The sequence below is a fragment of the Narcine bancroftii genome, chromosome 9 (assembly GCF_036971445.1).
Source record: "Narcine bancroftii isolate sNarBan1 chromosome 9, sNarBan1.hap1, whole genome shotgun sequence".
Taxonomy (NCBI): Eukaryota; Metazoa; Chordata; class Chondrichthyes; order Torpediniformes; family Narcinidae; genus Narcine; species Narcine bancroftii.
In genome coordinates this window covers 110639854-110666842 of record NC_091477.1, presented here as the reverse complement: position 1 = coordinate 110666842, position 26989 = coordinate 110639854, and the positions used below count along the sequence as shown (strand labels likewise).

Below are 26989 nucleotides of genomic sequence, written 5' to 3'. Positions count from 1 at the left end.
AGGCCACCCCCGAATTCCATGAGCTCTTCTTTCCACCATCTCTGACCACTTCACCAATCTCGAGGTGATGCTGAGCAGGTCCTTCCCTTAAGCCTCTTTCATCTACATATTTAACAGGAAAGTCTACAGACCCTGGGATTATAATGTAATACACAAAAATGCTGGAGAAACTCAGCAGATCACTCAGCATCTGTAGGAAGTAAAGGGTAACTGATGTTACACACCTGAGCCCTGGATGGGAGGATAGAAGAGACGAAAGCTGACAAGTTATAGGGGAGGAGTAGTTCTCTGAATGGAAGAGGAGGGGGTTAGGAGCTAGAGGAAAGGACACAGGGATAGGGAAAGAGAGATGGGCGAGGGGTTTTAACAGAAATGGAGAAGTTGATGTTAATGGTGTCTGTGGGAGAGTGTTCAGACAGAATATTAGATTTTATTCTAGTTTTTCCATTTTGGGAACTCTCCAACCAGACTGCAAAACATCAACTTTTCCAGTTTCCCAAGTCTCTCCCTATCCCTTTCAGCACCCCAGCCCCTTCCTTTTCCATTTAGAGAGCTACCCCTTTCCCTATTACTTTGTATTTATCTCTTTTACCATCCCATCTGTATTCATATATGACCTCTTAACTTTTTAGCCTGTGTTCATCAACCTGTCCATTCCACCCTTCTCTCCTCTCCTCTCCTTCCCCTCAGTTTTTTATTTGGCACCTGCCTGGTTCTTTTGCTCATGCCTTCATAAAGTGATCAGGCTTAAAATGATGGTTAACATTTACTTCCTATAGATGCTATATACCCTGCTGAGTTTCTCCAGCAGGTTTGTGTATTACACATCTACACATGCCCATTCTCATTTGAGACCCTCTCTAAAGGTGACATCGTTGACAAAACCCTTGGATGCTTTCTGAAGATAATTTCTTTATCCTGGTATATACTTTTTTTTGCCAATTAAACTCTGAACCATAGTGTGTGACCGTTTTGGGGCATTGGGTATAGTTAGAGTAAAGATTCAAGCCAGAGATGGATAAGTGAAAGATGAAAGCAATGAGTGATCACAGGAAGAGGAGGAAGAAATATTGGCTCTCCATGGTTGTCAGGATTGCGGACTTCAAGAGCAAGGAATGTGGCAATGGGATTCATAGAAGTGGCATTTTGGGAGGGACTAAAGGGACAAACTGAAATACATTAAACAAATAGATAATGGAAATAGGAGAGAAGGGAATTACATGCATAGAAAGTGAATATTCTCCCTTAAAAATATTTTTATTGAGTTTAATATATAAATCCTCATACAAAGTCAACTAATAATAAAAATCAACAGGTCATATACACATCACATATAGAATGTAAATCAAAAACCTATCCATAGTTGTTTATTTGATGTTTATGTAAGACATCAAAATCTGTAAATATGGTATTTAACAGTTTATCCCTTACTAAAGGTTCCATTATTGTCATGTACTACTCTGTGAAATTCTCTACCATAAGGAAGACAGAGAGTCGCCACTTTGTACAGCGCCCCATCACAGAAATGAGGCCCCAGCAAGGAGCAAACTCTCAACTCCTGGTTTACAAGACCAGTGCTCTAACCATTGAGCTATGAGAGCCTCATGATGTATCTCAATATGATTCTGGATAGAAAATAGATAAGACCTTTTATATAAACAAAGGGTAAATTCTATCTTAATTAATGATAAACCATATTTAAACCCATGTTTAACTAATTAATCTTTAAAAAAAAGAAAGTGAATATTTTAAGTAAATTTTCAATATTATAACAAATATTTAATATTGAGTTATAACTGAAGGTTTAGTTTGAATAATCTTTGATAAGAGGAGTAAATTATTCAAATATTAGAAAATATTGATAAAGTGCTAATAATTTTACTTTGCTGTTGATATACAGTCCGATCTACAATGTTTGTTGTAGGGGCTGCCAGGTCCAAAAGGTCCAAAAGGGGATTCTATAAATGCCAGAGTAACTATCGGCTTACCGGTGAGTAGTGACTTTAAAGCATTGGTTACCATTAAACAGCTTTCATTTTCTTCTGCTGCAATTAAGGTAACTTAATGGGTGAGTGAAGTGTGATGAGGTGCCCTGTTGACTTCTTGTTGTTCTTCTATATACCCAAAGATTTGATTTTCAAAAGACTTGATTTCAAATATTTTGAGTCTTAATTCTTCTAACCATATGGTTGCAATTAACCATATTGAGCTTCAACTGAAGGACAGTTACAGAGAAGAGGCCAAAGAGAAGGGTTGTTCAGTGAAAAGATTGTATACAAATCAAATCTATTTCCCATGGCAGCAGTATCGAAAACAAGAGTGTTTAGGAAGAAGTTTAAGGGTATTGTTCCACTTCAAGGGTATTGTTACAATCTTTTCATTGAACAACCCTTCTAACATCATGTATTTTGGACTATGTGGTAACTAATCCATTCATTACATCATCTGTCTGATCTTGCATTCCTCATCTTTCCTGTGCAGAGCCATTAATATCCCCAAAGCTTTGTCCCATAGGTCCATCACTGAGCCCCATGGACGTGTCCCCGTCTCTGCCTGGTGTGTACATCACTGATCCCAGCTCCCCAACAAATACCCCTGCTTAGTGGCCTCAGCCCTGAAAGGTTGCATCACTTACCCAGCCTCATCAACATGCTGCATGACGCCCTGATACCTCACTCCATCTTAATGCCGAGGAGCACAGATGCCGTTTCACCCTTTCAGTGCAGCAGGAGTTCCCTGGACCAGCGATAGAGGGGATGGAAAGTGCTTGCACCCCGATCCCAATATCGCTTTACTGTCAACATCATTATGTATGCAAATCATCATTAACCCTTTTTGTTCCGATGCCACTGTTTATTTCACTTCTGGACACTCATCCTATGCACTAAACCAGATAACCACGTAGTCAGTTTCTGTATAAATTCCTTTTCCTCTGAACTTTAGGTGCTCTGCCCTACTTCCCTCAACCTACAGTCACTTAATCGGGTATCTGCCTAATAATCAGCTCTTTTGAAGAAGGGCTCAGGCCCAAAACGTCGCCTGCCTTTTACTTCCTACAGGTGCTGCATGACCTGCTGAGTTTGCTGCACTTGACCCTCAACCCTCCACAGTGATGCACTTTGCTTTTAACCACCCCTCTGAACGTAAAATTATTCAACCATTCATTTGGATATGCAGTTTTGGCGTCTTGTCCTATTTTTGAGAATTTTGTGATATTGGCATCTGAAGCTTTGAAACAATTAAAAATGCCTTAGAAGGTTTAGGTAGTAATTTGTTATTTTGTCAATAGGGAGACGGAGGATTCCGAGGACAAAAAGGCTTTCCTGTAAGTAGCTAATCATCTACTTACTCTGAAGGAAGGATTTTCTTGGATTTATCTGCTAATTGGACAATGATTAAAAGAGCAACCAGATCGAGAGTGTGGATCTGATGATGTGAATTATGGGAGGAAGCATGTGAATGGAACTTGAAGTTGATCACTCCGGTTGCATTGATTTGTTTTAGTTAAGATGTTATCCGTTGAAGTTGTGTGAAAAAGAAGATTGCAGGATGGGATAGGAGGAAGGAAACCCTGAAAGAGTGTGAATGGTACAAGGGTCGGATATGGTAGGGGCAAACCATGTACAAGTGAGGACAGGAATGAGAAAAGAATACTGACCAAGTGGAAGGGAAGCCCGAAACAAAGGAAAGGAGAATCGTTCGAGATACTGGATGGTATCACAAGGTATAGAAGTAGACCAATTGGCCCATCACGTCTACTAAGTAGCAACTTAATGTGTGGTAATTTAATTATATTTTTTATAGGTTGGTGTATTTTCCATTACCTGTGTGGTTGCAGCAAACAAGAAGGTCAGGGCCCCTGTACATTGCACTTATATGCATGACAATAAATTTGTATCATCATGTGGGAGAAAACCCTCAGCCATTGGAGGAATGGTTCAGGCTTGAATGCAGTGCCACCTAGTGGGTTAAAACAACCATTTATCCCAGGAACAAGATATAAGCATGACTTAGAAACGATGTTCTGTTTCTTGTCATTTAGTTTTCGGGTAAATAACTTTGTACTCGAGATGGCAGAGGTCGACAGCATCGAGTCCACGCTGCTGAAGATCCAGCTGCGCTGGATGGGTCACGTCTCCAGAATGGAGGACCATCGCCTTCCCAAGATCGTGTTATATGGCGAGCTCTCCACTGGCCACCGTGACAGAGGTGCACCAAAGAAAAGGTACAAGGACTGCCTAAAGAAATTTCTTGGTGCCTGCCACATTGACCACCGCCAGTGGGCTGATATCGCCTCAAACCGTGCATCTTGGCGCCTCACAGTTTGGCGGGCAGCAACCTCCTTTGAAGAAGACCGCAGAGCCTACCTCACTGACAAAAGGCAAAGGAGGAAAAACCCAACACCCAACCCCAACCCACCAATTTTCCCCTGCAACCGCTGCAATCGTGTCTGCCTGTCCCGCATCGGACTTGTCAGCCACAAACGAGCCTGCAGCTGACGTGGACTTTTTACCCCCTCCATAAATCTTCGTCCGCGAAGCCAAGCCAAGCCAAATAACTTTGTACCTCCAACTTTTACTATTGTCATTAATTCTAAGATGTAAAACTCTCGACACTCCTTTTGCCGCAAAACATACCATTCATAGTATACAGAATCAATACAATGTGCACATCTTTCTCTGCAAGAGATTGCAGATGCTGAAATTTGAAACGATGGCCAGGATGCTGGAGAAATTCAGGCAAATGGGTGGTTAATATTTTGGGTCAAGACCCTCCATCTGGGTTGTTTCTATTTTCATTTTAACGTTGATCCAATACATTCTGCCGCAATGCATTCATGGCCCTCGTGTTTTATCCCATGAAGCACTGGAAAAGCAGATGCTTGGGGATCAGCCCTCTGTGTTGAGTGGCGGCAGGAGCCCAGATCCTTCCCCACAGAGCTCTGTGGTGCCTACGTCGATGGGCTTCAGCGTTTTTTTTCCAGCTCCTTGGAATATGCGAGCCTGCAGTGTTTTCCTGTGGATGTCTTAAAGGAATGTTTCAACCTCGAGCATTGCCAATCCCTTCCCCCACCCTCACTGATGCCTGACAGTAAATCTTGCATTGATTTGTTCCTTTCCATTAAATTAAAAAGATGTAGATATTACTATTGAATGTAATCAGATTAGAGGAAACTACAAGCAATCAAGCATTCTATCATTTTCTACGGACAAGGTAACATCTTGGGTAATAATATGATTACATTAGTAGTTTGAGGTTTGTTTCTCATCTTATATTTTCATACATCGTCGTGTGAAGAAGGCTGTTTGGAGTATCGAGTCCATGCCAGCTGTCAGCGCATTCATCAGCAGGGGGCATAGTTCTAATTTTTTAGGTGCCAAAGCTCATCAAAAATGGCAACAAGGAGGTGCTAGAGTTGTCCCCTGAGGTGCCAGAGTGATGCTCTGGTGAGAGTGCAACCCCTGCCCATCAGTCTTATTTCCCTCAAGTGCAAGTTCATCTTACTGTATACACTATATACAATCTTTCTTTCTTTGGCTTGGCTTCGCGGACGAAGATTTATGGAGGGGGTAAATGTCCACGTCAGCTGCAGGCTCGTTTGTGGCTGACAAGTCCGATGCGGGACAGGCAGACACGGTTGCAGCGGTTGCAAGGGAAAATTGGTGGGTTGGGGTTGGGTGTTGGGTTTTTCCTCCTTTGCCTTTTGTCAGTGAGGTGGGCTCTGCGGTCTTCTTCAAAGGAGGTTGCTGTCCGCCAAACTGTGAGGCGCCAAGATGCACGGTTTGAGGCGAGATGAGCCCACTGGCGGTGGTCAATGGGGCAGGCACCAAGAGATTTCTTTAGGCAGTCCTTGTACCTTTTCTTTGGTGCACCTCTGTCATGGTGGCCAGTGGAGAGCTCGCCATAGAACACGATCTTGGGAAGGCGATGGTCCTCCATTCTGGAGACGTGACCCACCCAGCGCAGCTGGATCTTCAGCAGCTTGGACTCGATGCTGTCGACCTCTGCCATCTCGAGTACTTCGACGTTAGGGATGAAAGCGCTCCAATGAATGTTGAGGATGGAGCGGAGACAACGCTGGTGGAAGCGTTCTAGGAGCTGTAGGTGATGCCGGTAGAGGACCCATGATTCGGAGCCGAACAGGAGTGTGGGTATGACAACGGCTCTGTATACGCTTATCTTTGTGAGGTTCTTCAGTTGGTTGTTTTTCCAGACTCTTTTGTGTAGTCTTCCAAAGGCGCTATTTGCCTTGGCGAGTCTGTTGTCTATCTCGTTGTCGAACCTTGCATCTTTTAAGAGTGTATGTAATTACTATGTGCTGCGTGAGAAATGCATTTTTTCTTTTCATTTTGATTACACCTTGGTAGAAGCCATTTCCAGCCATTTAAACTCATGCCACCCAATTATACCTAAATTAACGTACAACCTCATACATTTTGAAAGGTGGGAGGAAACCCATGAAGAATTCAAACATATTTGTCAGGCAACATCTCCTTATGGCCTATTTTATCTTGTGTTTTATGTACTCGAAAGCATCATCCTTAATAATGGAGTCTAGAATCTTGCCTACCATTCAAGTCGGGCTGTCTTTTGCCTTTCTCTCTTCTTGTTGAGTGCACTGTGTGTTTTAGAATTCGTCTGATGCCATTCTTGCTTCTGTGAGATTACCTTTGATGAAGTGAGCCTTTGGACAGTAAAGTCTTGTGAAATGGTAATCAGGTTAATTTTTTTCATTTAAGGGCATCCAATTAATTTTCTGCCACTTGTATTTTGCTCTTAAGTTTGTGTGCAGACAGAAACTAAAAAAACTTTTTGCACTCTGTCCTCCTTCATGCTGCTGTGTTGCCATACTCTACAATCAGCTTTCAGTAAAGACTGTAAGGATTATTGCAGAATGAAATACGTGAACAAGATTAAAAGTGCACGAGAGCAACATTAACCCAGAGCTTCACACACTAGTCTACAGCTGGTAGTTGTTACTATAGAACAGAAGACAACTGTTGCTGTGCATGCTTTCTGAAGAAACCACCTATTTTGTCCCCTATTGAATCAGTCACATACCAGATAGGGGATGCATGTTTGGTCCATGTGATAGAAATTAATTATTTCCTCCTCCTCTCCAAGGGTCTTCCAGGAATCCCAGGATCTCCGGGTGTTGCAGGACCGAGAGGACCACCAGGTTTACCAGTAAGTTGAGACACAGAAGTCTGCAAAAACTGTTACCTGGAGCAAGAGAAAACAAACTCAGCAGGTCAAGCAGTGTTAAACAGGAGGATGGTCAATGTTTTAGGTCAAGACTGCCAATACAATTCCCCTATTTTCTGGACACTCCAATTCATTCTTCACACTTCCAATATCATTCCCCTTCCCACAGTGCCTTCCTATGCAAGGTAGAACATCCACCTTTCTGTTTCATTCTTTCACCCAAGCATCCTTTGGACAGGAAGCAGCAATGTACTTGTATTACATTCAGATCATTATGGTACATTTTCTGTGGTCTCGTCCACACTATGGAAAGCTAATGTAAGTTGGCTGAGTGATTGAAGGAATACATCCATTCAATCTGCAACCATGACTGAACTTCCAATCACCTCTTTATTTAGTTTCCACCACACTCCCACTCCTACCTCTTGGTCTTCAACCTCCTGTGATGTTCCAATGAAGTTAAGGAACACTTCTTTTGATCAGGTTTTCAGATTTAATAAATTTTTCAACAAGCATTTTTGAGATTTTATATTTACCCCATTCCACCATCCTCAAGATTTACTTGGTAATTTTAGATTGTAACTGCACTGATTTACCACAGCTAACTAATAAAGAATGCACTCACTCGTTTCTTTTAGCACACCATGAAGTCAACTTTCTTTATTATTCACCTGATACAACACTGCATTCTTCAACTCCCCAAGCACCACCCAGCCAAACTCCTCTGACCTTCTCTTTGGCTCACTGCCACATGGGTCACTCTCCTCCTCCTGCATCTGAGCTTCATTATCTCATATACTAATGCTTAGCACACCTGCGCATGCGTGCTGTTACCCCCGTGTATCGCATCACTTATGTCATCAGAGGTGGCAGGCACCGCTCCCGACGAAGGTAAGAATGCAATTGTAAAAAGATAAATCTGCATTTACACTTTGCTGGACTGTGAGCCCTCATTTTCATTCCTTTTAAATCCTGCACGATCATTGCTTTTTTTCCTATTCTCTCACCTTTCCCTACATCTTAAAAATTGTTTTTATCTCCATTATTATCTATCTAATTCAGGTATGAGATGTTAGACTATAATAAGTCAAGTGTGAGGTGTAGAATGTACTGTTGCTGAGAATTGAGGTCTTGAGTTGAAGGGAGAGATGAGATTAGTTGTACCTTTATTCCCTGGTGCATAGTAGGCTGAGGGTGACCTTACAAATGTTTATAAAATCGTGAGGGGCATGGATAAAGTGAACACGTGGTTTTTTTTCCCCAGGGGAAGTAGAGGTATAGGTTTAAGGTGAGAGGCCATACTTAAGAGGGTCCTAAGGAACAACTTTTTCACTCAGATGATAATCTGTATCTGGAACGAGCTGCCAGAGGAAACTATAGAAACAGGTACAATTACAAAGTTCAAAAGACTTTTGGACACCTATATGGATTGGAAAAGTTTAGGATTTTGATCCAATGCAAACAAATGCTAACTTACCAAGAATGCCAACATGCTTGGCATGGATGAGTAGTGTAAGGTAAAACATCATGAGATGGGAATGTGTAAGGAGTTACCCTGTACAGGGCTGTAACAAGATGTGAATGCATCCTTGTACTTACAAGATAAGAGAGACATTGATGGATTGAGAGGCAGGAAGCTAGCAGGGAAAGGATAGCAACAGTTTTAGTCATTGGACAAGTAATGATATGATGATGTTCTAAGCACGTATCCAAGGGTATAAAAAATCACCATTTTGCTGATAATGGCAGAATGCATTCTCCGACTAACATGGTTAGTTGCAAGTGTTACAATCCGGTAATAAAGAACAAAGAACCCTGATTTCGACTCAGTCTGGTGTTTGTCTCACTCATTCATGAACAAAGCAGACCTAACAGTAGGGCCAAAGGGTCTGTTCCATTCTGTTTGAGACGACATTTGCCTGAAATATTAGCTTTCTGTCTTCATTGATGTCTCCTGATCTATTGAATGTTTCCAGGACTTGTGTTTCACTTCTATTCCCGTATCAGCAGTTCCTTGCGCTTGCATTGTCATCGGAGGTTCTGTAACACTGGTTTCATTTGCAAGATCGCTGATGAGAAATCCCTGTCCCAATTTTATGGTGGCCTAACAAGGCAATTTTATGAATAATGTATTGGAATACAAACAATTCACATTTATCAAAAGTCTTGTAACAATTATTGATGCCGTTGAATTGCCCCAAACATCAAAATTCAATATAACTTTATATTTAAAAAAAAGTTAACTACCTCAGTCATTTGTATAGTCTCAGATTGATAGTTTCAAAGGAAGGAAACTTGTTTAATTATAAATCTATTCTTTTTCCAGGGGCTCCCAGGTGTACAGGGGCCACCAGGTGAACAGGTATGTCTTAAACTATCCTGGAGCCTAAAGAGAATTTCATCTAAATGTTACTTTGCAAAGCAATGATGCTAAATTTTGTATAAATTTCATATAAATACTTCTTTTTTAGGAGTGAATATCGGGATTCAAAATACTTCTGTTTTTAGTGCATTACTATAAATGATGGGCTGATGTTCTTCCAAAGTATTGACTCATGATATTGGTATTAGTCCAAATGATTGGTGATGGAGCATTTTCCCCAGAGTATGCTGCCACAGAATCACTGATACCCTGATGGCTAACAGAACATGAATGCACCAGTGGTTCACTGGATAGGACTGAATTGACAGATAATTTGATACCTACATCAGAAGATGATGATAAAATGTATGGCGACACCCCATGCTCTCGCTTCACTGCTTGGTAATACTTGAGAATTATTGAGGAATGTTTTGAACTGGTAAGTTATCAGATAGTAAATCACAGCAAATCTCAGTTGAAAACAAAAATAAAAAATTGGGATTGAGAAAAAAAGGCCTATGGTTTGGATTGCAGAACCAAAACCCTGTAAATAGCCGCTGAAAAGCTGAATGCCATGTCTCTTTCTGAGCTCACCCAGCCTAAATGATCCAGTGTCAGAAAATTAGTTGCTGGGTGTATATTTCAGTTTGTTGTGGGCCTACATGACTGTTTCTAACTCTGATCTTTCTGTGCGGACAACAGCGTGGACTTCCCTTCTAAAATTTATGCTCTGTAACTTTTTTTTTGACAGGGCATTGTGTTTCCGGGACAGAAAGGTGATAAGGTGAGAAAATCTGTATTTCATTCCATGCAGCTACTTCTATTTCACCCTAGATTAGTCATTGTAATTAAAAGGATGCGTCTCATGGGCACATTTCAATTTCAAACTTAAAGCATGAAAAACAACCCAATGTGGGCATGTTAAAATACCTTGTAAGCTGTAGTGTACATCTTTAAACAGTTGGACTCCTCGGGCACTTCTCCTGTTTTGATGTGATTGGGTACATGAGGGTTTATGAACATAACATTCAATTCAATCCTTAAGGTGGAATTCAGCTGTCATATGTTAAATGGATATGTCAGAACGGTTAATACAATCCTTTTTTTTAACTGGAAGGCTGAGAACAGCAAATATTCCCGTTTTCATTTTGATTAGTTATTACTCTACAGACAGATAATGGAGAGAACTGGTGAACTTACAGTAGTTACTGTTCACTTCAGCATGATCATGGTGTTGGAGCTCTGCTTAAGATCCGACACTCTGAGATCACTGTCTTCCACCTTGTTGCTTCTTTGAATCAAAATAGCAATTTTTTTGGTGGGGGGGGGATATAAGGTCAGTTTAATATTTACTGATAAAGGACAAGGGTAACAAAAGTAAGTACTTTGAATGTGGAGATTTTGTGGCAAGGTCTTTCAGGGTAGACAAAACTTTTGCATGAAAACAATACGCCTATGTACATGGCTTCATGCACTGTCACTTTGGAGGAACAACACCTAACATTCCGCCTGGGAACTCTCCTACTGGATGGGATTAACCTCGACTTCTCCAGTTTCCACCACTCCCTGTTCTCCTTCCCTTCCCCTTCCCTCTCCATTCACAGTCATCCCCCCCCCCCCTTGTTTGCTGTTGTTCACTCCCTCCCTTATCCACGCACCCCCCCCCCCTTAACCACTGTATTCAGGCTGAAGGTCATTACCTTGAAGGGATCAAGCCCAAAATGTTAATTGTGTATTTTTAGTTTTGCTGTGAGTTCTGCCTTATTACCAGAATCGCAAGCAGATCTGCATGCCATTATTCCCAATGTACTAACCCCTATTGTCTATTGTTTCTTTACTGTCAGGGTGAACAAGGTGATCCTGGGCACGTTGAACTGAGTCAGCCTCCTGAAGAAATTATCTTTAAAGGAGATCAGGTATAAGCAATGATAAACATGTAAAACTAAGGGGATCCACACTTAGCTCGTTTACCCTGCCAACATATTTTCTGGCCATGAAGAAACATTCGTACAACGCCTACAATGCAAAAATGTTTTTATTACAAAAAACAAAATCTCAATTAATCCGTTGATACATCTTGAACAAAAATCTTCAAAGATCAGTCCGACTCACTCAGCAATGGGAGTGGGCTGGTTGCATTCATTTGGTGAAAATTAAAGGAAAATTGCCAATCCTGTGAATCTAGAGCAAAAACGGAAAATACTGGAAATGATCTGCATTTTCTGGGAAGTGGAACAGTTCATGTTTCAGCTCGGAGTCTTGGGAACAGACCCAGTTCTGATGAAGGGTGTTCGACCTGAAACATCAGCTCTGTTGCTCTTCTCTCCGATGTAGCCTGGCCTGGTGAGCATTTTGTGTTTTGTTCTGACCTCCTGTTCTTTGGAACTTTCTCTGATCTGTAACTTAAATGAATATACACATGTACAGTGCCTATCGTGTTCTTGATCCATCCCCATTGTTTCTAATAATATGCTGAGGGATAACTTTGGACAGGGTGCAGAAGAGATTTACCAGGGTGCCTGGTAAGAGTGTGAGCGATAAAGAGAGGGTAGAGAAGCTTAGATTGTTTTTGTCGGGTTGGAGACTGAGGGTTAATCTGACTGAAGTGTTCAAAATTACAAGAGACATAGAAGAGAAGTCAAAGTCTTTTTCTCATGGTGAAAGTGTCAAATATAAGAGGGCATAGATTTAAGGTGAGAGGGTGAAAGTTTAAAGGAGATTTACAAGGAGTTTTTTAACAGAAAGTGGTAGGTGCCGGGGAGATAGCGTAAACAAATATGGGAACAACATTTAAGTGGCACTTAGGCAGGCACATGGACAGGCAGGGAGTGACGGGATATTTCCCAGTGCATTCACAGCTATGGTGGAAAAGTGTAAGATAAACAATTGTTATGTCTGATTGTGATCAGAGGAATAAATAGATAAATATTTGTCATGGATAGGATCCAGTGAATGACCACTTAAAAGTTTTCTTAAGTTATTATAAGGATATGGAAAATGATTTCAGAATCAGAATTTATTGTCACGAAATTCATTGTTTTGTGGGACCATTACAGGTGCAAATGTTGCTATAAATTACATTTTTTTAAATTAATTAGTTCAAAGCAAGAGGAAGTGAGGTAGTGTCTTTGGTTCATTATCCATTCAACACATCAGATGGCAGAAGGAAAGAAGCTGTTTTTTGTACCATTGGGTATTTGTCTTCAGGCACCTGTACCTCCTTCCTAATGGTAACAGTGTGAGGAGGGCATGGCCTGGGTTGTGAGGGTCCTTGATGATAGGCACTGCTTTCTTGACACACCACCTCGTGTAGATGTCCTTAACTGAGTGAAGACTGATGCCCATGATGGCTGAGTTCACAACTCTTTGTATTTTTTCCATGTTCTGTGCATTGGGACCTTCATACCAGGCAGTGATGAAGCTTAGTCAGTTGTTCTCTACGGTAGACCTGTAGAAATTGCAAGAGTCTTTGGTGACTTTCCAATTTGAAAATTTTAAATTTATGTGCTGAAACTGAACTATCTAGGATTCGGTGATGGCTTTTCTCCTTGCCATTCCACTCAACATGCTTGTTTCCAGTTCTGGTTTTTGTGTATAAGGTAGACAATTATCCAAGGGATGAAGAGAAGGTCAGTCTGTAAATGCAGTTAACATTGTAGAATTGACATAAGCCGCTTTTCCACTAACTCCCTGTCCCAGAAATTAACTGGAAACTTACTGGGACAGGGTCCAGTGGAAAAGGAGCGTCATTTCACACTGGGGATTAATCGCCTCTACCCCTATTCATATTCCTGACGTTTGTTGATAAAACCAGTGGAAAAGGGACAGCAAAAAGTTATCCATTTCCAGTTGAAGCTCGAACACTCCGATCCCTGGGGATGAGTGTGTTCAGTGGAAAAGCAATTAGTGTCCCAGTTAAGGGTGCCCCAGTGCAAATGGTGCAGAAGGCTTCCTATTCTGGGACACTGCACAGCCAATTAACTGGGATGCCAGAGGAAAAAGGGCTATAGTCTAATCTTTAACCCTGCAGAATTCATTCATAGTTTATCAAATGAATTAATGCATAAAATATGTGTTGAACTAGGAGGAAATGACTTTGTGTATATATAAAGTTATTTACTTTGTATGACATTGAACTGCCGAATGAATCCGATCTTGGGTGTAAACGCAATCATTTTTCTTTCAGGGTGAGAAAGGCCGCAGAGGGGCTTCTGGGTCAATAGGATTTCCTGGCCCTTCAGTGAGTACAGGAGGTTCTTTTTGAACACATTAACTGGTGCTGCATCATAGTCTCGGACACGCCAACTTCTCATTATTGGTGGAAGCCATTGTCATGAAGATAATAGCAGTTCAAAAACAGCAATCATTGCCATTTTCCCATAATTACGCAGCTCAACAGTACAATAAAAACCCCCGGTGATTGGTAGATGCCAAATAAGTGAATTTGCCAGTTGCTTGACGTTGCTGTTGCTTGGTTTGCAAACTAACCAATAGGAGGCGCCAATTTTAAACTTTTGATTTTTTTTAACCTATTTGTTTTCCACAATTTTTTTGCTGTTTGCTTGAATTCTGGATAACAGCAATTTTACTGCACAAGTATAAGGAATAAGAAGACCTATTTTCAATTATATGATTCAGAATTATTTTTCATTTCATTATCTGTGCACAATTCCAAATATGGAGTCCTAGCTTTATTGTTGCTACTTCTTGACAAGTGTATTGTTTGATATTTACTTGAATGGTTACTGGACGAGTGAAGGTGAATTTTTGATCATTATTCACATCTAGAATTTTCCCGACTATCCTGGAGCTAAAGGCACAAAAGGTGATACGGGCATTATTGGCTTTCCTGGGTATCAGGTAAGAAACAGGATTGAAATTGCACAAGAGTCTCCTTTGTTATAGCATCCCTTCCGATGAAAACTGTTTTGCAATGGCTGATTGTTGTGCAATACATTGCATGCTGAATCGACCACAGTGTGGGTGGGACAATGTAAATCCTGTTGCCTTTCCTCACAGGGGTGGGTCTCTGTCTCTCCTTTTCCCTCTGTCTCCTTTCAAAAAAGCCAAAATGAGTTCTCACCTTTCCTCTTATCATATCCAATTAACACTTTTTGGTCTGGACACCTCTCCCTTCCATTCTTCCACCTTTCTCTCTCCAGTCTCCAGTTTTTAATTCAGATGCCTTCTGTTGTCTTGGTTTTCCCTTGATGAAGTAAATAATCAGTTCCTTAGTTTTGCTAACATTGAATGCCATCTCACTTCCATACGTTTCCTCATTGCTGTCTGTGATTCTGCGGACGGCTGTGGTGTCAATGGGAAATTTGTAGATGGTATTTGAATTGTGCCTAGCCCCACAGTCATGGGAACAGAGCACATCACTCTTCTCCCTTTTAATTATATCAAGCTTGATTGATATCATGACTGCATTTATTCACATTGATTTTATAAAAAGAACATAAGAAATAGAAGCAGGAGTCGGTCACTGGTCCATCAAGCCTGCTGCACGATTCATGGCTAATCTGGCCTTGGACTCAACTTCACTTACCCACCTGTTCCCCCAACCCTTAATGCTCCTATAATACAAAAATCTATCCATGTCTTCAGTACTTTTAATGAGGCAGCTTCTGCTGCTTCCTTGGGCTTCATGAAGGGAAAACCAAGACTACACAAACTAGTCCTCATCGAGGGGTCAGCAGTGGAAAGTGTTAAGAACTTCAAATTCCTGGGTGTCAACATCTCTGAAGATTTATCCTGGGGAAATCATGAATACAGCCCACTTGTGACTATATTTTGTTATGAGTTTGAGATTTAGTATGTCACTAAAAACTCTTGCAAATTTCTAAGGTGTACCATGGAGAGCACTCTGACTGGTTGCACCATCGTCTGGTAATGGAGGTGCCAATGCACGGGATAGGACAGGAAAAGGCTACAGAGGGTTTTGAACTTGGTCAGTGCCATCATGGGAATTAATCTTCATCTATTAAGTACATATTTAAAAGGCAGTGTCCCAAGAAAGCAACTTCCATCTTCAAGGACCCTCACCACCTAGGCTATGCCCATTTCTCACTGCTACCATCGGGAAAGAGGAACTGGAACATGAAGTCGCACACCCAACATTACCAAGGCAGCTTTGTTCCCTCCTTCATCATATTTCTGAATGGACAATGCCCCTATAGACACTACCTCATCTTTTTCTCTTTTTTTTATTGTTGCACTAATTATTCCACAGATTCACTCCACGCTGGGAGAAGTAGTTCCTCCTTATCTCTGTATTTAATTCATTCCCCCAAATCTTGAAGTGATGTTCCTTCTTTGAAAGTAACTTTCCCCAAGTTTACCAGTTTCCTTAATGGCAGTTTTAATTTTGACAAAACTACAGAGAAAGGTTATGTTCACCTTGTTACTTGATTTCAATAAAATACTCCGTTGAAAATGAACAGGATTTAATTTTATGATGGCTTGCGTGGGACTTCCTGTGTGTTCCTCACTCCAGGTCATCCTTCCCAGATTTCCATGGTGTCTGGAATCCAACCCATTGCCTGGACATCACTTCTCTGAATTTTAGACCATGTGTACATGGCCCAGTTATAGCACTGTTTGTCTCGGGTGAGACCAAAACAGTGGCTGTGTGGCCCATTTTGTTGTATTTAAGAGGAACTGCCTTAGCTGGTATCATCACTGCCTCAGGTGGGTCCTCTTTATGAAAAATAGTTGATCCCTGCAGCAGTTTTCTCTTGGGTCCATGGTTGTGAACCCATGCCTTTCCCTGGGATGATAGTGACCCTGTCTGTAATCCTGATTGTAAACCAAGCACTTTCACCCCTCACCCACTATATCTCCTGAGTGGCAACCTGCATTTCTACCAATCTCTGGACTGAATCTCACCATTCCAATGCAGCCAATCTTGATTCACCACACTATTATTAAGGTCCCAACCCCTCTGACCGTTAAAGCTAATAGTCTGTACATCACCTACTCGCCCACTGACAATCCAGTATTGAGTATCATTCTTTCTGTCCCCAACAGTTGCCCCACAGGAGAAAAACCTTTCAGTACAGAAAATCAAAAAGCTCTCTCAATGCATAAAGTATGAAATATTTTTCTGTCGTGAGGCGTATCTGTTGTTTTATGTGCTTTAGAACTTGGCATTTAATTCATAAGCTACAATGCTAATTTCCCTATCAAGCTCCATCAAATTAATATGCTTTTCCAGGCATCAAACACTTTCTATGGTTTCTCTGCGAAGGAGTTCCAGATTTCACAACCATTTGTGTGACATTTTGTCATCATTTCTGACAATATAAAGTGATATTCCTTTATTCTACACTTTCACATGAAGAGCATGTCTCCATCTGCCTCTCTGAAATGTTTTATGTAAACACCTCCGTTCGAGAGTAGAATCTTATTCAAGGGAATATACTACTAGTCAATGTCCTCACCATTTAATTCATTGTATTCTTGATGAATTGGTATGTATTCCCTCCAAGGTAATGTCCCCTTCATGACTTGTGTAGGTAAAGACTTGATCAAAAGGAATTGATTCATGGACACAAGGTTATTCTCAGCTGGCATTGTTTCATTACCTCTAACAAGGCATTCTTAGACTGAATTGAAGGTTTCGTATTAGCATGAAAGTTCTCACGTTCTGATGCTAGCTTTTTTAAACTAAAATTTTGCACTAAGTTTGACTGTTAACAAAACTTTTAAAATAGAAAATAATTTACCAGCACTGGTAAGTGCCCTGTGAGCTGATGGTGTTCGATTTCTTTTTAAGGGTTTCTCCGGGAAGCAAGGCTTGCCAGGAGTTCCAGGGAGAAAGGTTTAAAATAAATCTCTTTTATATTATTCGTTGTATTTGATTGTAATTAAATGTTCTAAGAAATGTGACATTTTGAGTTGAAGATTCTGATTTTTTTTAAAATATATCTGAGGTGAAACTAGGACAACCTTAGTCATACATAGACTGATAGCTGTGTTTAATGCAAACATTGAGAGAATAATAAGAAAGGCTCTTGCTTGAGGAATATTGGCACAGATGAATATAATCATCTTTTTCCTCCACATGTCTCCAGTTCAATCATCCTTCTTGGTCTGTCCCCAATGTTTTGACCCAGGTTCTGGGGCTGGTGAGCACAGACCATCAGAACTTAGCAGTGGTGCTGCAGGACATTCAGGAGATGGCCCACAATTTGGTTCTCCTGTTTAATGAAAAGTTGATCAGTTAGTTCAGACACTGTCATGTGTATCACTTATTATTGGAAGAATTAAGTTAATTCCTCATCATATCGATCAATTGTAACTTGCATTTATATACCATGTCTAATATCAAAGAATGCCCCAAAATGAAGCACAAACTGAAGTGATTGTTGGAGCAGTTTGGAAAGCTGAGTAAGAGTTTAGCTAAAATAGGTTATGAAAGGACCTTAAAGAACATGCGAGATAAAATATTCTGCCTAAATCAATGGTTTAGGCACCCTGTGGTTAGTGAAGGATTACTTAAGGTTGTATGTGAGGGGGGGGGTGGGGAAGGTTGAGAACCACTGGTCTAAATAGTACTACTTACACAACTCCCTACCGCGGACCTCCACCCCCTAAAATGACAGAACGAGAAGATGAAATGAATTGACCCAGTGTGTAAAAGTAGATGACACGATTTTCTTGTTTATTTTCATTGTGTGATGACATTGTTTAATGGGTTTAATGTATTGTATATGTTGAACGTTTAGTGGGTAGGGAGGGGGGTGGGAAGGAGGGAGGGAAGGGGGGGGGAAGGGGAGAAAATGAACTGTGTATATTCAACAGGGAAATGTTTATGTGTATTTTGGTCAGTATGGTTCATAGTGTGAAAAATAAATAATAAAAAAATAGTGCTACTTGTATTTTAAAAGATAAACCTGGTTTGCCTTCACCGCTTGACCACAGTATTTTACCCTTTCTGTTCTAGGGAAAGCAGAGATTCAGTGGTAGACCTGGACCAGATGGTAATCTGGGGATAAAGGTACTGTTCATGAATTAAAACATCTGTATCAAAGTAACCAATTAAAGCAAACCATTCAAATGAATTTCCCCCAATCACTTAAATCATTTTTGATCTTTTTTTTCCTGAACTTTTAATGGTTTCTACATTCCCTATAGTTTCAATAGAAATACTGTATTGGAATAAGATAACAAATATTCATCAATTAAAGGTCCACAGTGGGAATAGTTGTATTTTAGAAAACTGTCCAATTCAGTAGGTTGATATACTGACTTTACATCTAGGTTTACATTGAATTCAAATGAAATGAATGCATCTGCTTTGTTTTAGCTATAGAGAAATGGGTTTAGGCAGCCATACTTATAATAAAATATTGGTAGGAACAAGTGTGACAGATTATAGGTATGTTTTTGGGAGATAAATTGGGGTAGACTTTTTAGTGTAGGTCACATACAAACACTTTAAAACTGCTCTGCTCATGCTAGACAGGCTGGCGCCAAGAGCCTTTGCTCTTGAGACTTCACTAATGGATTGTTGTTTACAAAAAGGCAAAAGATGAAAGGACTCATCAGAGCCACAGACTGTCTGGGGTGGAACTTGCTGTTCTAAGAGGGTCATGTGATTTTGCAAGCAGAGAGAAAAAACCCCAGCTTTTTATCTGTGTGTGTGTGAGAGAGAGAGAGAATTCAGTTCTGTAGTGCTACAGTCAGTAGCAGCTGGGACTGGAACATGACAAGCTTGTGGAAAACCCCATTTTGAAGACAAGTTGTGAGTGCTTCGTTCAACCTGGTCAAAGACCTTGTGGTCCATACAAGAGGAGAGAACTGGCAGCCTAATGTTTCATTTGAAATAAGAGAAACAAAAAGGAACTCTGTGGTGACCTGAAAGAAAGAGATTATCATCTGGATAACCTGATGGGGCAAGTTTATCTGGGAAGACACTGAAGTGGCTGGTTACAAGGAATCAGTTGTGGGTGTCCAGTGAACAACAAATCTCTCTCTGAAAAATGACAAGAACCTTCCTAAGCAGTAACCATTTACTTTTCAAGCTCCAAGGCCTGGTGAACTTAATAAATGTTAAATTCTGTGCACAGTATAAGAATGGCCTCCAACCAGTAAACTTGGAGGAATGAGAAGTGAGATTGGACTGTGAATCAAAGAACTTTTCTGAACTTAATACACATTACATATGCTTAGAATTAGAAGGGGGTTAAGTTAGGTTCGTTAAGTTAATAGTAATTTAATGTTTGATCCTGTTTTCATGTTTAAAGATAATTAAAAGCAAATTTTGTTTCAGTAACCATTTGTCTTGGTAAATATCTATTGCTGCTGGGTTTTGGGGTCTTCTGGGCTCATAACACGTTCAAATTTATTATCATCCAATTGCACAAGTACAAAACAGCATTCTCCGGTCCACAACATGCAGGGAACACAATCAGATGTAACACTCACAGAGAGAAACAATACATATGCAGGAAAAACATACGTGTCTAAAAATAAATATTGTTTCGTAAATATTAGAGTCTCAGATAGTTAACGCGAGTTTGGTCGTTCAGCATTTTCACTGCCCGTGGGAAGAAGCTGTTTCTCAGCCTGGCGGTGCCAGCTCTGATACTCCTGTATCTCTTTCCCAATGGGAGGAGCTGAAAGATGCTGTGTGGGGGTGGTAGGGGTCAGTATGAACAATTATTTAAAGATGAATGCAGGATTAATTGAATTAAAACAAAATGTAAACACTGGAACTCCTGAAACAGAAACAAAATCCTGGAAATATTCAAAATAACAGCAAAACTCCTGGAAAGTCTCAGCCAATCATTCAGCATTCATGATGACGATCAACATTGAGGAAGGGTCATTCTCACAAAATATTGATTGTTTCTCTTTCGCAGTTGCTACTTGACCTGAGTTTTAATAGCATTTTCTACTTTTATTTCAGATTTTCAGCATCTGCTATTTTTGTTTGTATTTTCATTTACTGGAAATACTCTGCATTATGTGGAGATGATGTTTGATAATGATAATGAGCTTATTGTCATATACATGAATGTACATATTCACCAAAATTCTTGTAATTCATGATAAAACAACTACAATAGTGTACATAAATTAGAAAAGAGATAATAAACACAAAAGATAGATATTAAATATTCCATTACCATAGTGCAAAACAAAGTGGTGTTACAATAATGTAGATGGTCTTCTTGTGGTGTCAGATCAATCCCTGACTAGTGTTACAAATGGATTTTCCAGAGCCTGACATCTGTTGGAAAGAAATCTAGAGGTGCTGGCCTTCTACCTGAGGGTAGCAGTGAGAAGAGGTTGTGACCAGGGTGGTGGGGATCCTTTATGAATATGGTCTTCTTGAGGCAGCACTTCACATAGATGTCTTCAATGGGTGAGAGGATGTGATGGACCTGGCTACGTTTTCTACCTTCTCAGCCCTCATGTCATTGTGAGTCCCAGGACAATATGAGAAGTACCAGGGAGGGTTTGATTGCAGCCTTGGAGCATACTAGAGTGGATAGATTACCTGAACCAGATGAAGTGCATCTTCTCACCTTGTGTGAAGCTAGAGAAGAAATTTCAGAAGCCCTTGCTGAGAGGGCTTTGAGCCAGGGTGCAGTGCTGAAAGACTGGAAGGAGGCTAATGTGCCATTATTTAAAAAAAAGATCAGCAAGCTCAAGTCAGGGAACTGAAAAGCCAGTGAGCTTGATGTCAGTGCCAAATGGAATTTAACTCTTAGTGCAAGGTGTTGCACTTTGGGAAGTCAAACTGGAGCAGAACTTGCACGGTGAATGGAAGGGCCCTGGAGAGTGTTGTAGAACTGAGGTACTTGGATACATGTGCATAGTTTCATAAAAGTGGTATCTTAGGAGGACAAGGTGGTGAAGAAGGTGTTTGGCAAGCTTGGCTTCAGTGGGCAGGGTATAGAGTATTAAAGTTGGGATCTCGTGATTCAGCAGTGCGTGGCATTGGTAAGCCCACAATAAAGTACTGTGCGCCGCTCTGATTGCCCAGCCATAGGAAGGGCATTTATAAATTGGAAGAGGAGCAGAGCAGATTTTGCTTGGAAAAGAGGACTCGAGTTGTAGGGAGAGGTTGGATAGGCTGGGTCTCAATTCATAAGAACACAAGAAATAGGAACAGGAGTAGGGCTGTAAAGCCTACTCTGCCATTCAATGAGATCAAGGCTGATAGATTCACCTCCACCTTCCTACTTTTACCCCCATATCCTTGAATTCCCTTACTTTGTAAAAATCTATCCTACCTTGCCTTAAATAGATTTACTGAGGTCACCTCCATTGCTTCAATAGGCAGCGAATTGCACAGATTCACCACCCTTTGGGAAAATTAGTTCCTCCTCACCTCCATCCTAAATCTACTACCCTGAATTTTGAGGCTGTGTCCCCTAGTTCTGGTCTCCCCCACCAATAGAAACATCTTACCTACCTCTATGCCTTTCATAATGTTATTCCCTGGAGCATTGGGGGTTTGTTCAGGTGCACATGTTGCTGTTGAGGAAGGATTGTGTTTGTTCTTTAAAAGATTGGACAACTTCAAATATACCAAATAAATGCTTTTTTTTTCTTTACCTGCAGGGTAATGATTTTTTTAAAAACTCCATCTGTTTTATTTGTTCAATACAAGTTCATTCCTTTCAAGTGGTTGATGGCATAATTTCCCACCCACCCCTCAAAAAAATCTACTTTTTAACAGTCCACTAATTGGGAGAACTGAAATAAATAGAGGGAAGGTCAGTGAATATCGAGGAGTTGTCGTGATGTAAATGTGTATGGTTTTTTTTATAGGGTGACAAGGGTGATCAAGGACTCCGAGGACCACCAGGCCCCCCTTTGGTCTGTGACTCACAGAAAGGTCTGAATCTACAAACTGAGCAATTTTATTAAATGACTGCTTGATGTGCAATGTTGTATAATGACCGTTCATTCAGCTGCCGACTGCCATGCCTGTCATCAATACTTAAAAGTCGAATGCCCAGCATTACAAGATAACATTGACTACTGGGTTAGAAACGCTCATATGTAGCACCACATTCACAAATTATATTTTTAAAAATCGCTGGGAGAGCATGCCTAAGAATCACCATATTTTCACACATAAAACATGCACATGCATATAACGCGCAAAACAAAACATAAATTGAGTAAAAATATTTTCGTGTGGATTCTACATTCTAGGTAACCAGCAATTCGTACTTCCTTGGGACACAAGAAAAAGCACATTCCAACTGTCTCTCACAGTTAATCTCCTGCAATTATCACCCAATCAACTTCCCCCAAAGGTATCATTTGCCCATTATCTAGATGATACCCTCCTGCAGCACATTAACGAGCTTTGGGGAGGAATCAGTTAAATAGATTGAAGATAGGCTTTAGAGTTAAGCAGGATTTTAATTCTGTCATGATTTTTTAAAAATCTATCCTGTCAAAAATAGTGTGTAATTGAGAATGTTATGGGGTGATTTGAGGTAATGGGGATGATTAAACTAATGTCATACTAATAAAAATAAAGATTCTTACCAGGTAGGGCTCGGGAGACACTTTGGGAGACTTGCTCCGGCAGCGAGTGGCATCGGCTGGCTCTTCATCCTGGGATCTGCCATTTTATTCAAACACAACTTTATTCAAACAGTTGCTGCGGGCGGGGCACTCCACTGGCTCAATGTTTGCTCCCACCTTCACCAAGGCTGTGTGAGCTGCTTTGGAAAACATTTCCTTTCACAGTTTTAAACTTTTATTTATTCTTATTTATTTCTCTATTCCCTCCATTTTTTTTTTGCCATTTGCTTGAATTCTGGACACTGAGGATTTTTACTGCCATGGGGCCTGGAATATTCTGCATCCACCAGTGATAGATAAACCATGTGTGCCCTCAATTTAACATGTCATCCAAAAGTCAGCCTATCCAGTATTACAGCACTCCTTCCATATTCACTGCACTAAATGCCCACTAGTTTTCTCTGCTTATGTCTCTGGAGTTGGACTTGAAAAACTTGTCTGATATATGCTCTCCCTGGCACACATGCTCATGCTCTCTCTTTCTCTCTCTCTTTCTCTCTCTTTAAGAGAGAAAGAAAATGAGAGAGACATGTAAGTATGTATATGTATGACAAAAGTACTGTAGATTGTTCTTAATATCATTGGATTTGTGTTGCAGGAGATCCAGGTGTTCCAGGTTTTCCAGGCCTGAATGGAGAACCAGGAGTTCCAGGTCCTATTGGTCCACCGGGACCTCCAGGCATCTCACTTGGACCAGGTAACACCCCAATTTTTAAGCATATACAGATACAATTCTATGCATATGTGAAGAATAGGATGACAAGAGTTAAGGTAGGGCTGCTTAAGGATAAAGGAGGCAACATGTGCCTAGAGGTGGAGGAGGTCCTGCTGTACATTTTGGTGGATAAGACGACCTTCAGATAAGACGAGACCAATTTCAGTCTGAATTTCATGGTTTTATCCCATATTTGTGGTATAAGATGACGGCCACCCCCCCCCCCACCCCCACCCCCCCGCAACATACCGGTACCATCCGTGTGTTGACTGAGCTGTTGTCATGTTGATTGAGCTGATGGGTGTGGCCGGTAGGTGGGTGAAGCACTGTCACAAAGCGATTCATGGTTCAGTCTGTTGCTACCTTCTGTCTTAACCAGTTTTTTTTAAATAAAAAGCAAACTTGCAGTTTGCTCTGAATATAATAAACCAACATGTTACCACTATAGAGAGTTTTCTGGATGATCACGATAAATGTACTGAGAGAGGCTATGAAGAACTCGTGAAAGAAGATCTTTCAAGGGATCTGAAGTCCATAACTGAATTGTGCAAAGAGAAAGCGAGTTCTGTGTAAATTAGAGCCAGAAAATATTGGACACATTTCTGTTGTTTCCATGGATACAAGTGCACCAGGAATTTTTAAAATCAAATTGTTATCTTGGAGCCACCAGATCAAGCAAAGATGTCTGATTGAACAAGCCATTTAAAGATCATGGAATAATTGGATGATAAATGCTGAAAAATCCTTTACAAAAGGCAGGGCAATATGTGCTGCATCACCTGATGTGCTGGGTGACTTTGTGATCAAAGCATGGGATAAAGTGAAAGTAGAGACTGTATTAAAATCTTTCAAAAACTGCAATGGATGGTACAGAGGTTGTTTTATTGTGGGTCACTGACGATAAAGCTGACTCACCAGATTCAGACTGGGACCCATGTGATGACGTGTAAACCGTGAGACTCCAGATATGCTTGTAGAGCCTCTTTACCTCAGACAATGAAGGTAATGATTTTAAATGTGTGTGTTTCTTTTTAATTTTACAATTCTTTTATTGGTTTAACCCCACATTGGTAATGGATTTAAGTGCACAATAAAAAATTCTGTACACTGAAGCAACTTTTTTATTTAATATACTGGGAGCATAAAAAATTGTTCTAGGGTGGGTTATGGAATCAATCGAGTGGTATTTTGAGTAAAATTTTAAGGTCACTGCTTTTGTATCTGGCCTATAGGATAACTTTTTTTTGGGGTGGTTCAAGTATACTGAAATATACAGAACTTTGATTCAGTATTCACCAGAGAAAAGGACCTTGGTCAAAGTAAAGTCAGAATAGAACAAGCTTGTGAGCTGGACCATGTTGAGATTAGGAAAGAGGAGGTGCTGAATCTTTTTTAAAAATATTAAGTTTGATAAGACCCCAGGGCCGGATGAGATGCACCCCAGGTGTGGGAAGGGAGGAAAGAGATAGCTGGGACAACGGCTTTGATTTTTGCATCCTCCTTGGCCTCATGGGAGGTGCCTGATTATTAAAGAATGGCAAATGTGGTTACCTTAAGGATAATCCTGGGAGTGAGTCTTACATCAGTGGTGTGCAAACTATTGGAGAGGATTCTTAAGGACAGGATTTATGAGCATTTGGAAAAGTGCAGTCTTCTCAGGAACAGTCAATATGGTCTCATGAGCCTAATTGAGATTTTTGAGGAAGTAACAAAAAAATGAAGGTAGGGTGGTAGATCAGGTGTATATGGATTTTAGTAAGACGCTTGACAAATTCCCCCATGGGAGACTCATTCAGAAAGTCATGAGGCATGGGATCCATGGAACCTTGGCTGCGTGGATTCAGAATTGCCTTGCCTGTAGAAAGCAGAGAGTAGTCGTGGACGGAAAGTATTCTGCCTGGAGGTCGGTGACTAATGGAGTTCTGCAAGGATCTGTTCTGAGACCCCTGCTATTTGTGACTTTTATAAATGAGCTAGATGAAGAAGTGGAAGGATGGGTCAATGAATGCAGTTGATGCAAAGGTTGAAGGAGTTGTCAATAGGAAGGTTTGTTGAAGGTTACAAAAGGATATCGACAGGGTGCTGATTTGGACGGAAAAGTGGCAGATGGGAATCAATCCAGATAAATGTGAGGTGATGCATTTTGGAAGGTCAAATCTGAAGGCTAAGTACATAGGGTGGAAGAACAGAAGAATCTTGGGGTCTAAATCCACACACCTCTCAAGATTGCCATGCAAGTTGTACAATAGTTAAGGCCTATGGGATGCTGGGATTCATTAGTTGGGAGATTGAGTTCAAGCATTGAGAGGTTATGTTGCAGCTCTACAAATCTCTAGTGAGACCACACAAAGAATATTGTGTTCAGTTCTGGTCACCTCTCTATAGGAAGGATGTGGAAGCTATGGAGAGGGTGTAGAGGAGATTTACCATGATTTTGCCTGGATTGGTAAATAATTCTTAGAGCTAGGACTTTTCTCTTTGGAGTGCAGAAGGATGAGAGCTGACTTAATAGAGGTCTACAAGTTCCTTAGAGACATAGATAAGGTAGACAGCCAGCAAACACCAGAGGACATCTGTATAAAGTGAAGAGAGGAAAGTTTAGGGGAGATATTGGGGTAAGTTTGTTTTTACACAGAGTTGTGGGTGCCTGGAATACTTTGCCAGGGCTGGTGGTGGAGGCTGGGACATTAGGGGCATTTAAGAGATTACTAGACAGGAACATGGATGAAAGAAATATTGATGGTTATGAGGTAGGGAGAGTTTCATTTTTTATTTTTGGTAGGCAAAAATAGGTTGGCACATCAACAGCCAAAGGACCTGTACTGTGCTGTTATGTTCTAATACAGCAAAGAATTAGAAGAAAATTGATGCACAATGAACGACATAGTCCTTCTGACTCTGGGTTCTGTTTTTGATCTGAATGGAAGGAAAGAGTCCAATATGCATTTCCTATAAAAACCTGAATGATTGAATTTAAATTTTAAATTAAAACTTAAATTTAAAAATTAGACTTGCAGTATGGTAACAGGCCCTTTTGGGCCACGAGTCTGTGCTGCCCAATTACACCCAATTGTCCTATAACCCCAGAACATTTTGAAAGAAGCATTCAAGGCAACTTAAGACAGGTAGGGATGGCGTATACAAGG

General features: G+C 40.6%; 1 protein-coding gene across 1 annotated transcript in view; it reads left to right on the top strand.

The window, feature by feature from the left end:
* The window catches only part of LOC138743605 (collagen alpha-4(IV) chain-like), a 121506-nt gene that overhangs the window by 58019 nt on the left and 36498 nt on the right, over nucleotides 1-26989 (top strand). The window contains exons 8-19 of the mRNA XM_069899120.1: nucleotides 1925-1990; nucleotides 3290-3325; nucleotides 7126-7188; nucleotides 9533-9568; nucleotides 10320-10352; nucleotides 11413-11484; nucleotides 13755-13808; nucleotides 14357-14428; nucleotides 17346-17390; nucleotides 18516-18569; nucleotides 22358-22424; nucleotides 23727-23825. Coding sequence (XP_069755221.1) covers nucleotides 1925-1990; nucleotides 3290-3325; nucleotides 7126-7188; nucleotides 9533-9568; nucleotides 10320-10352; nucleotides 11413-11484; nucleotides 13755-13808; nucleotides 14357-14428; nucleotides 17346-17390; nucleotides 18516-18569; nucleotides 22358-22424; nucleotides 23727-23825 — 697 coding nt within the window. The remainder of the gene's footprint in view (nucleotides 1-1924; nucleotides 1991-3289; nucleotides 3326-7125; nucleotides 7189-9532; nucleotides 9569-10319; nucleotides 10353-11412; nucleotides 11485-13754; nucleotides 13809-14356; nucleotides 14429-17345; nucleotides 17391-18515; nucleotides 18570-22357; nucleotides 22425-23726; nucleotides 23826-26989) is intronic.